At 35.9% G+C, this 12,804-nt stretch overlaps 1 protein-coding gene across 2 annotated transcripts in view; it reads left to right on the top strand.

Annotated features, from left to right (window-relative positions):
• LOC145248188 (uncharacterized) overlaps positions 1-12,804 on the top strand; it is a 558,365-nt gene that overhangs the window by 482,322 nt on the left and 63,239 nt on the right. For both annotated transcript variants that reach the window (XM_080110044.1, XM_080110045.1), the window contains exon 9: positions 5,098-5,268. In XM_080110044.1, the coding sequence (XP_079966170.1) occupies positions 5,098-5,268 (171 nt within the window). The remainder of the gene's footprint in view (positions 1-5,097; positions 5,269-12,804) is intronic.

The raw sequence follows: 12,804 nt of genomic DNA, 5'->3' as shown, positions 1-12,804 counted from the left end.
ACACAACGAAACAGTATTGTATGGCGATGACTCTATCTATCTATCTATCTATCTATATATATATATATATATATATGTGTATATATATATATATATATATATATATATATATATATATATATATATATATATATAATCCTGATTGTATTGCTGTGGTTTTGTAAATGTTTATCCAATGAAACTCCGGTATTTATAAAATAGCACTCAATAACAAGTAGAGTTGTAATTTTGTATAATTTTTACTTACACAACCATTATTAACTACACATGTGCATGCTGTTATTTCTTTCAAATTCTAACGTCATCAAACCTTTAGTCTCAACTGGTTTCCAAATGCAAAGAACTCGTACATTCGCATTTGGCCTAATGATACTGAAGAACACTCATAACTTCCAGGAATTTTTTGAAAAGCTCCCCATGGTGAATGGGTACTTCTGCTAGTCCTTAATATTAAAACATTTGTGTCTCATTTCCTTTCTTGATGTTTTCTGTGAAAATTGGGCTTTTAAACGGAAAGTTACATTCATCTCAAAAGAGAATTCTGGTTCCGCTTCGCTAATCTCAAGTTCTTGGAGATTAAATTCTTCTAAGTCATGTTGAATTTTCGATGATTCTTCAGAGTAGTCATGCATAATCTGCAATTGTTGGATTAATCATGGCGTGCCGTAGACTGACGTGGCAGCCAAGGTTCATTGACTGGCATTGCATAGATGAGGGTGGGTGCACATTCCATGCAAGGCTGCGATCATCAATTTATACTTCCCTTCTTTTTCACGGCTCAAAGATGGACAGTGGCGTAATAATTCACAAGAGCTGGAGTGGAAATAATGATGAAGAAAGCACGCAGATGGGAAGTAAAAGTGCACGACCTGCTGACCCGTTTCTGGCTGGACTTTATCGCGTTTATCTCTTGGTTGCGGAAAAACAAGTGTCAGCTGAACAGAATCAAACATTTCTGTACAAACGTTTGCCATAGTTTTTGCTTTTAAATTTTCTCAGACATTGCAACCGAGAGATCTTTTTTTAAATTCTAACCGTCCCTCTGTGTGTATTTCTCTTGCACTTGATTCACCGGATGTATTTGCTAGGTAGTTTTTAAAATTCTTTTTCATGAGTCCAAGTGCTCCTGTAATTACTGGAATGATGAAGAGCAAATGGAAGATTGTGCAAAATTTTCATTTATTCGTACCTTATAAAGAAGTTTTTTTTGTATTATTATTTTCTTATAATTTTGTTTAAGCTGGGAATGGGGCATTCTACCAGATGCAAGACAATCACCTGGTATGTCATATTCCATCTGAGAGATTTTTTAAAGATTTTAACTGCAATTGTTTAAATCTCTTTTGCACTTGGTTCACTGGGTATATTTATCAAGCAGTTTTTGTAATTCTTTTTCACATGTCCAGTTGCTGGAATGATGAAGATCTTCCTAAGATTTTAGTTTCTTTTCATGTCATACGTAAGACCTCGGTATTTTGTTATCTTTTCCCTTTTAACTCTGTTTGGCCCAAAATCATTGGAAGGCACTAACTTCTACTAAGGTTGCTTCTTTCTTCTTCTTGTCCCATATCACTATCTCGGGTTCTATGGCTCCGTTTTCTAGGTACGTAGCTGTAGGAATTGGATGGTCATAGTAGATGGTGTATGACTTATTTCCAACTGTTGTTTCTGTTAAACATGTTTCCAGGATTTGCTGCTATATTTGATATTAAACTTTTTTACAGATGGGTGAAAGTGCACTGGGGGATCATCCGAAGGTTTACCTTTAAGAAGTTGATTTTTTTTTTTTATATTCGACTGTTTACAGGTGTATTCGGGTCTGCTGCGAACAAATATCACAGTTTATTTTGTCACTGGCACAAATTATTTACACAACACATTCACTAACCCGTGGTTACTAGTATAGTTAGTTATGTCTGGCCGCCATTATTTTTATTTATTTATTTTTTTTTTAACTTTCATGTACGATGGTGAAGTGGGTACGCATGCGCAGAAATTTGCAGTTATTGTAGCAGACAGAATAGGCACCCCCAACCTCCCCATGTTAAGAACGGCTGTCGGAATAGACACACCCAACAACCTCACTCATGTTAAGAACGGCAAATTTTACAAAAAAAAAAAGAAGAAATCGTTTTCTTTTTCGCTTGTTTAGAAAAAAAAAATAACATAACACTTTTTTCCTTGTTAAAAAAAAAGAAAGAAAAGATGGCGGCCATTGCACAAAAGCTATAATAGAAAGCATTGGCTGTTTACGGTGTTACTATTGTACGTTATTCTTGTCAGCGAGAATTTAAACTGTGAAATTTGTTTGCAGCAGATCCGAATACACCTGTAAACAGTTGAATATAAAGAAAAAAAAACAACTTCTTAAGGGTAAATCTTCGGGTGCCCCCCCCCCATTTTTACCTACAGATGTCATGCAAAGTATGCAGTGAAACCAGAACTTTTAGATGGCGGTCATATGCTAACCTGGTGCAGGTGCAAAACGCAAAATAAAAAAAATTAAACTAAAAACTGGATAGAGAAAAGCAAGTCGCGAAGAATCTGAATGGATGGCATAAGAATTTTAACTATTTAACTGATTATCTAGCAGTATGGGAATTGATGCTTCAATTGTGACGTGGCCGTTACAATTTACTTTAGTAAGTCATAAAAATAAAACTGGAAAACAAACAAAAATTCCGGGTCGACATTTTTTCTTTTTTACATTTTTTTTGAGGGGGGGGGGTAATATTCCCGTAATTTTTTTTTTTTTTTTAATTGTTGCAATTTATGATGCTTTATTTTCATAAAAAAAGCAAAAAATAAATTCATACATTTTTTTACTACTGAAAATCATAAATTTAATAAAGTTATTTTTTTGTTTAAAGAAAATAATACATTTCCACTAAGATTTAAATATAAAATAATGTGTTCATTGTATTCCGTGATCATTATTTGATAAATACTGAAAATTCCATTAAAATTGGTTAATTTCCTGATTTTTGGGAAATTTTTAAGTGAGGGGTCAAAATGTTTGTACATTTTGAGCATCGGCATTCATTTTGCACGTAACTAATTTATATATATATGTTACAGAAGAACATCACTACCGTCGGTTTCAAATCTCCAAAAAACTCCTTCATTTTTATATATATATATATATATATATATATATATATATATGGAGTTGCCTGGCTGGAGACAGTTGCCTGTCTAGCCGCACTGATGAGCTGTGAAACAGCGAAACAGTACTGTATGTGGATGACTATATATATATATCTTCTGGAGGTTTCTGTCAGGGTTACCTGACCCTTAGCCTTTGGTTAAATAGCCTTGGCCCACAAGGCAGTGGAGGTCCAGTTATACAGTGCAGGACACTCGCCGTTCATCAGAGCCCCGTCTACATGGCAGTGGTCACGACGTGCACATGGGGTTGATTTGTCTGGGAGAAGCACAGAAAAACTCTAAGACATCTGTGTGCTTTTAACACACGTCCACAGAGCTTAGGCCCTGTAAGCTGCAGCATATATGACCCACCGGCGTGTGGAATATGCTCTGGTGCCCAGCAACCTAAGTTCCAGTCATGGATCAAATGGCATGGTGGGTGGAGAGAGCTCTGTAAGGCGTAGTGAAGGCAACCTCCCTAGGAGAAGGAAAACTCTGATATAAAACCTGTGATGACTGCTGCATCCAATGATGTAGACTTGCTCTTCTTTTTGGATCAATGTGGCAGTTGTTTAGAGAGTGGGATTGTCTCGGTGCAAAGTCTTTCCCCACTATAACAATCCTCATGCACAGGCATTGCTCGATATAAATTAGATACACTTTTATATCGAGTGATGGCAATGTTTGAAAGCGAATTTGCTGCCATCACACACACACACACACACACACATACATATATATATATATATATATATATATATATATATATATATACTAGCGGGGGTACCCGGCGTTGCCCGAGTGTTTGTTTCCGGGACGGGGGGGGGAGTTTTAAAAAATGTTATGGTAGATAAGTAGGAAGGATCAAACCCGGAGTCATGAGTAAAAGTAGGAAAATAAAGTGTGAAAAAAAAAAAAAAAAAAACATCTGCAACGTTAACAGTTCGGCCACCAAGAAAAGTCCATTCCAGTTGTTTAGGGAAAAAAAAAAAAAAAAACGACTACGGTAGGTCGGCGCGAACGTGAAAATATAATGTGAATTGTCCAGCACGCTAACCACTATGCCACAGAGCACTGCAGCTTAGTTTAGTGATTTTAAATAACTTCACATGAAAGAACTACGAAGCTAAACCGGTGTTCTCTTCTCAACTGTTCCTTGTGAACGATCCCCAAACGGTGTTAAGTGGTGGCAGGGGAGGAGGAATTTATTAGAGAGAAAATATTTTACCACTTCCATTGATCTTAACCGATTTTGGCCGTGACTTCTCAGCAGAAAAAGTATAGAAATCTAAGATTATCGAGGAATTTGAAAAATAATAAGCCTATAACACACCTCAGATATTGTTCTGCCGTTTGTGCATATTATATTTGCATGAAATATCTTGATTTTTAATCCTATTAAGGTCAAAATCAGACGGGAAAAAATGAGTTCATTTTATTTATATAGAGAAGAGAAGATATATATATATATATAATTATTTCCACAGCCAAGCAACGTCGCAGCTCACAAGAGCCATCACAATCAACAAACCGGAAGTTCAAGACTACAGTTCCGGTTTGTTGACTGCCATGGCTCTTGTGAGCTGCGACGTTGTTTGACTGCGGAAATAATTATATAATCTCTCACATTTTGAATGAATGAATATATATATATATATATATATATATATATATATATATATATATATATATATATATATATATAAATCTTTCATCAACAAAGGTGTCTGTGTGATTTAAAAGGGGAGGGGAGACGAAGTCAAAATGAATCTAAAAAGACTTCCGGGCAATGTCAGGTAGATGCAGCAAATATTCAATATTTCCCACTCAAATTATATTGTCAATCTGTGCCATTAAAACTTTAATATAATCTCCTTTCTTTGTATAAAAATAATGAGTGTTTGTCTGCTGACGAAAGTTGACCATTTTTTTATCTTTATTTTTTTGTAGTGTTTGCCAAAAGAACCACAAGAAGAAAACCAAGTGCTGATGGAACGGTTAAAAATCCTGGAATCGAAAAGCTCTCATCTTGTCTTAGAAAACGACCGGCAACGCGTACAATACGAGAAGTGCCTTGATGAGATAGCAAATCAAGTGGTCCAGGCATTAATTGTACAGAAGGTAAATTCTTCATCTTTCATTTGTGCATCTGACCTTCCAAGAATTCATTTCAACGTTTTCTTTGAGAGTCGAGAATTTTTAGTTCTTTGTACGGTGTGATAAGTCTTATTCTGTTTCATTTTTTTTTTTTTCATGTTTATTTCTAAAAACAAATAACTTTTTTTTGTTGTTAACATTTGTGGTGTGTTTTTGTTACCTTTTTACTAGTTTATTTCTGTATTGTACTGTAACTTTTTAATTGAAACCGATACTCATCATCATCTTCTTCTTGGGGCACAGTTGAATTCCTTGGGAATCAAGTGCAACATCACCGTACTCAGTTTTGTTTGGCACAGCAAAGATCATACATCAGGTGCTTTCCATCTACTTGACTCTTTGACTATGCTCACTGGCTTTGATGTAAAAGCCCGCTCTTGAGTAAAAAAAAACAAACAAAAAAAACGGTGTACAACATCACAACACTGAAGTTAACGCGAGAAAGCACTAACCAGACCTCCGCTGGATGAGTGCAAAGAGGACTGGGATCTTGGGGAGGCTTATTATAACTAAAATTCCGGTGAAGGCCAATGGTCGCTGCCACGAGAAATCAATGGTAAGCGACTGTATTGATAACGCAAATTCTTTGCAAAAGTTATCAAAAGAAGTAGAGAGTACTGGAAATCTGGGGAGACTTGTCACTCAGACTCCAGGGAACATCATAAGTTGTTCTCAAAGAACAATCTTTGATGGTAGCCTGTGTGACTACTTCTAGTGAGTAAATAATAATAATAATAATAATAATAATAATAATAATAATAATAATAATAACAACAACAACACTAATAATAGGAGCGCTAAGAACAATACTGAAAATCTTTGAAAAGATACAACGGATAACAATAATGAAAACTGCAGAAATATTAAGGAAACTCCTTGAATGTGGAGACCAATAGCACACATGAACTACACACACAAACTGGACATACAGAAACTGCTACAGATGTAAAACACAAAGGAACATCACATGAAATCATGAAAACTGAAATTGAATAATTGTAAGATACCCCCATGCGCCCCCCAACACTTTATGTCACCATAAACTAACACCACACCAAATAAATGAGGAGGGTCAAGGAAGATGGAAAGAAAGAGAAGAGAAAGCACTAGCCAGACTTCCGCTGAATGAGTGCAAAGAGGACTGGGACCTTGGGAAAGCTTTTTGCCACCCAAATTCTAGTGAAGACCAATGATCGCTGCCAACAAGAAATCAATGGGAAGTGGCTGTTTCGATAACGCAAATTCTTTTGCAAAGGTTATCGAATGAGGTAGAGAGTACTGGAAATCTGGGGAGACTTGTTGTCACTCAGACTCCAGAGAACACCACAAGTTGTTATCGAAGAGAAATCTTTGATAATGGCCCGTGTGACTTCTCCTAGTGATTATAATAATCACCACCTCCATTGCAAACAACTGTTCTTTTCTCTCATGTCAATTGCTATTTCTTTTTGCCTATTATTTATTTTCTGTCCGATTTGTTAGTGTCGGCGTTCTTCTCTTGGGGACTATAAATTATATTTAATGAATATTTCCGGCCTCTTCTCCTTTCCGAGGTGATTTATAACTTGCTGATGGCAACCTTTCCATCTCTCCCGCCCCCTTTTCTGCATTTCACTTGTTCATTAAGTGATTGAGCTTGATTAGCAAATAACAATAAACTTCCAATCGTGACATCGCGTCCAATCAGCCATTATTACGTCTTTCACCGTTTCCTTTCACAATTCCACTCTCTTCTTTTCTCCTCCTCCTCCTTTCTCACCCTAGTTCCCTCGTATTAATTAATGAGATAATTTAATTCAAGAAATCCGGCGTAATAAGTTTGCTGGATGGATTTGAACGTTATTTCTCAGCTTTATTTAAAAAAAAAAAAAATAGATAAATAAAATAAAAATAACGTTTTTCTTTGTTTCTTATATATTGATTGATTTGCACTTTATTATTATTTTTCTTCATTTTACGTTTTCATTCCTCCTACATTTTTCATCGTTCTTTTCAGGTTTCTTCATTTGTTTCATTCTGTTTGTTGTCGATTTTTTTCTTTTACATTTTTCATCTTCTTCATGTTCATTTTCCTTCATTTTTTTATTTGTCTTCATTTTTCATGTTTGTTTCATTTTTTTTTTCAGTCCATTTTTCATTTTTCATTCCATTATCCATCCTTTTTCTTTATTCACTTGTTTTCATTCGCATTTTTTTTTTCATTGGTCATTCTTTTTATTTGTAAACTTTCTTTATTTGTCATTTTTTATTGGCCATTATTCTCCATTGATAATACTTCTTTATTCATCCTTTTTCTTTATTTATCTCTTTTTCTTTCATTGCTAATGTTTTTTCATTTGTAATACTGTTTCATTGGTAATGTTTTTTCATTGGCAAACTTTCTTCTATTGGCTGTTTTTTCTTTATTGGTAATTTTTTTTTGGGGGGGGATTGGTAATTTTTTTGGATTGGTAATTTTTGGAGGATTGGTAATTCTTTTTTGATTGGTAATTCTTTTTTGATTGGCAATTCTTTTTTGATTGGCAATTTTCTTCTTCATTAGTAATTTTTCTTCATTGGTAATTTTTTTTCTTCATTGGTAATTTTTTCTCTTTCATTGGTAATTTTTTCTCTTTCATTGGTAATTTTTTCTCTTTCATTGGTAATTTTTTCTCTTTCATTGGTAATTTTTTTCTTTCATTGGTAATTTTTTTTCTTTCATTGTTTTTTCATCGATAATTTTTTCTTCAGTGACATTTTTTCTTTATTCGTTCTTTTTCTTCCTTTTTCTTTCCTCTTTACTTTTTTCTTTGCCCTCTTCTTTCCTTCCTCTTTTGACCTCATCTTTCTTCTTACTTTCCCCTTTTTATCCAGTCTTTTATCCTATCTTTCTTCTTTATCTTCTCTATTCTTTTTCAACAAATATATTCAGGATTTTAATTTTTTTTAATTCATCTTTCTTTTTTTTATTTTCCTAATAAAAAAGTATCTTCTCTCTTATTTATATTTTCTCTCTGATTTTGCTTCCCTCTTTCATAATATTTCTTTCTTTTTGCATTCCTTTTTTATTACTCTTTCCCCCCCCCCGCGTTTCATTCCTTCCTCCCACCGCAACCATCTCCTATCTTAATTCTTGTTTAATATCTCTAGGTTTTAATCTTTACAAATCTGTTCCTTCATTTTTTTTTTACTTTTTTTTTTGTTTTGTTATCGTTTGATCAAATATATTTCTCCATTATGTAACCTTGAAATTGCATTATCAATTTAATAACAATAATTTATATAATCGAAACTAAATTTCAATTTCCATTTTTTTCTTGCTTTTTTTTTTTTTTAAATGTCTCCCTCTGATTGTTCGATCCGTTTTGCTCCCTTTTTTTTCTCGTTTTTATTAATTTACATTCTTTTCAAAAACGTGTCATGAATGATTTAAATTTTCTGCAAAAAATTTAATATTGCTTTTTCCTTGATTGGGGTGGAATAATCATGAAACAAAAACTTAAATATTTTCTAAAATTATTCATTATATCAATTAAATAATAGATCATAAGAATTGTCGGTTTTCTAATTATTTCTTAATACAATGGGGGGGGAGATGAACAAAAACAGGATTAAAGGGCTTATAAAATTATGACAATCTTACAATACATAATTACCTGGTGATCACACCCACCAACATCTGATGAGCTCTCCACATTCAAATTTCAAAATTATGCACCAGCATAACAAAACAAGAGCCAACAAAAAAAAACTCCATCACGAAACTGGCCAAACATTTTCGACAAAAGTGTCTTACAAATGAGACAAAATCAGAAAACAAGTCTGCTACTAAAATGGCCCAAAAGAGTCACCAAAAATACACCAGGAACTTGCATCACAAAAAAAAAAAAAAAAACGGGGAGAATGAGCCAACCAAGAGCATGCTAAGTATTTTCTGGGTGAATTTACCCATGGTTATATGAATAAGAAAGGCTAAAAAGATGATCGCTCCACTATAATCAGAAGAGGATTATGTAATGGCTGTCCAAGATCAAGTCTTGATGACCAATGCTTTTAAGAAAATGGTTGGTTTCGGTGATAGCAGCAGGTGCAGATTCTGCCACACGGAGGTTTTTTTTTTTTGTTGTTTTTTTTACATAGGCATCACCACTTATCAAGGCCAAGAGGCCACTCAAGGATAAGGGTTAAAGAGTGTACAGTAGACATTGGACAATATAGTAATCATTAGTAATGAAAATTTGGTAAATTTGATAACTTATATAGAACGGCTCATCAAGAACTTATTTACGTTAGACTTGAACACAACCATATTGTAGTCAGCCGGAAAGCAGGAAAACGGAAGACAATTCCACAGGCGTGCAGTTCTAAGAAAGAAGCTTTGTTCATGGAATCTACGTTTAGGTTTAGGCACAGATAAAGAGTGGGGGTAATTATTGATAGTGTGTACAGCTAGACGAGTGTTTCTTGTGAAAGTTTGGCGAGGGGGGACCATAGATTGAAGCTCAGTTGAACACCTTCCATGAAAATAACGATACATCAGAGACAAACTCGCAACATCTCTTCTGTGAGATAGAGGTTGCAAGGAAGAGAAAAGGACATCTCCTACGAGGCTACGAAGTCTATTTTGAACTCTATCAAGGCAGGACAAGTCCTTTCTAGCAGCTCCTGCCCAGATGTGGCAACAATATTCCATCCTTGGACGTACCTGGCTCTTATATAGATAGAGAATTGCATCAGCAGTGAGATATTTACCGGATCGATAGAAAGGTCCCACCATTTTTCCAGCGGCCTTAGCAACAGATTTGATGTACGTGTTCCATTTAAGATCAGGAGTAAAGGTCAAGCCCAGGTGGAAAGTATGAGGCACCTGACGTCTAACTGTGGGGTTCTTCTGGGGGACAGTTGCTATATGATGTGACACAATATTGTGTAAATATCTCCACTGGAGCATCTGTAAAAAGTTGAATACCGAATGCAGCAGCAAGTCCTGGGAATATGTTTACCAGAAAGAACAGTTGGAAATAAGTCCTACACCATCCACTATGACTATGTGATTCCTACAGCTACGTCCCTGGAAAATAAAGCTATTAAACCTGACAGTAATATGGGACAAGAAGAAAAAAGAGCAACCTTAGTAGAAGTTAGTATTCCTAATGATGCTGAGTTAAACAGAGCTGAGAGGGAAAAGATAACGAAATACCAACGTCTTATATACACATGAAAAGAAACTAGAATCTTAGGAAGATCTCCATCATTCCAGTAATTATGGGAGCACTTGAACTCATGAAAAAGAATTTAAAAAACTACCTCTCTATCTTTCACTCTCTCTCTATCTTTCACTCTCTCTCTCTATCTTTCACTCACTCTCTCTCTCTCTCTCTCTCTCTATCTTTCACTCACTCTCTCTCTCTATCTTTCACTCACTCTCTCTCTCTATCTTTCACTCACTCTCTCTCTCTATCTTTCACTCACTCTCTCTCTCTATTTTTCACTCACTCTCTCTCTCTATCTATCTTTCACTCACTCTCTCTCTATCTATCTTTCACTCACTCTCTCTCTATCTTTCACTCACTCTCTCTCTATCTTTCACTCACTCTCTCTCTATCTTTCACTCACTCTCTCTCTATCTTTCACTCACTCTCTCTCTCTATCTTTCACTCACTCTCTCTCTCTATCTTTCACTCACTCTCTCTCTCTATCTATCTTTCACTCACTCTCTCTCTCTCTCTATCTTTCACTCACTCACTCTCTCTCTCTCTCTATCTTTCACTCACTCTCTCTCTCTCTCTCTATCTTTCACTCACTCTCTCTCTCTCTCTATCTTTCACTCACTCTCTCTCTCTCTCTATCTTTCACTCACTCTCTCTCTCTATCTTTCACTCACTCTCTCTCTCTTTCACTTTCTCTCTCTTTCACTTTCTCTCACTCTCTCTCTCACTCTCTCTCTCACTCTCTTTCACTCTCTCTCTCTATCTTTCACGATTTCTCTATCTGTCACTCTCGCTCTCTCTTTCACTTTCTCTATATATATCCTTCAGTCCCTCTCTCTCCATCTTTCATTCCCTCTCTCTTTCGATCTTAAACTTTCTCTCTTATTATCTTTCCCTTTTCCTCTCTTTCCATCTTTGCTTTATTCCCCCCCCCCTCTCTCCATCTTTGGCTTTATTTCTCCCCCTCTTTCCATCTTTGGCTTTATTTCTCCCCCTCTTTCCATCTTTGGCTTTATTTCTCCCCCTCTTTCCATCTTTGGCTTTATTTCTCCCCCTCTTTCCATCTTTGGCTTTATTTCTCCCCCTTTTTCCATCTTTGGCTTTATTTCTCCCCCTTTTTCCATCTTTGGCTTTATTTCTCCCCCTTTTTCCATCTTTGGCTTTATTTCCCCCCCCCCCACTCTTTCCATCTTTGGCTTTATTTCATCCCCCCCCTCTTTCCATCTTTGGCTTTATTTCCCCCCCTCTTTCCATCTTTGGCTTTATTTCCCCCCCTCTTTCCATCTTTGGCTTTATTTCCCCCCCTCTTTCCATCTTTGGCTTTATTTTCCCCCCTCTTTCCATCTTTGGCTTTCTTTATCCCTCTCTCTCTCTCTCTTTCAATCTCTCTCTCTCTCTTTCAATCTCTCTCTCCCTCTCTTTCAATCTCTCTCTCCCTCTCTTTCAATCTCTCTCTCCCTCTCTCTCTCTTTCAATCTCTCTCTCTCTTTCAATCTCTCTCTCTCTCTCTCTCTCTCTCTCTCTCTCTCTCTCTCTCTCTCTCTCTCTCTCTCTCTCTCTCTCTCTCTCTTCATGCTTGTTTTCTTCATATATTCTCTTTCATTCTCTCTGTTCTGACTCTTTTTTTCCAAGCCTTTTGAACCCAAACACGACTTATTAGAGTAGAGGATAGTTCTGCATCTAGAGACCTCAACAATGAAATGGTAAAATTTTCTTGCTTGTCTGTGTTACTCATCTTTTTCTATCTATATCTGCTTCTCCCCTTTCTTTCTATTGCACTCTCTTCTATTTGTCATCTTCTTCCATTCTCCTTGTTTTCCTTCTCTATTCTTTCTTTTCTTCTCCTCCTTCTTTATCTTCTTCTTACTCTGCTTCCTTCTCTGTTTTACTTATCTTTCTCTGCTTTTATATTTTTCTCTCTCTCCTCCTTCTTTCTCAATCTCTCTCTCTCTCTCTCTCTCTCTCTCGTCTTATTCCTTTCACCTTCTGTTTCCTTCTCTCTTTTATCCCTATTTTTTCTTTGTTTCCCTCTTTCTCTATCTTCCTCTCTCTCTCTCTCTCTCTCTCTCTCTCTTCTTCTCTCCCCCCCTCTCTTTACCCCCTCTTTCTCTCTCTACCCCATCTCTCTTTCCCCCTCTCTCTCTTTATCTCTCTCTTTCCCCACCTCTCTCCCTCTTTCTCCTTCTCTCTCTCTTCCCTTCCCTCTTTCCCTCTTCTTTCTCCCCCCTCCTCTCTTTTAAATTTGTTTTCATTAGTAATTCAGTTTCCTGTGCAATGTTTTCTTTTGTGTCCTGAAAATGGAAGCAAAATA

Source organism: Euprymna scolopes, chromosome 26, assembly GCF_053919585.1.
Source record: "Euprymna scolopes isolate OS-2025 chromosome 26, ASM5391958v1, whole genome shotgun sequence".
NCBI lineage: Eukaryota > Metazoa > Mollusca > Cephalopoda > Sepiida > Sepiolidae > Euprymna > Euprymna scolopes.
This window is presented reverse-complemented; position numbering and strand designations above follow the sequence as displayed.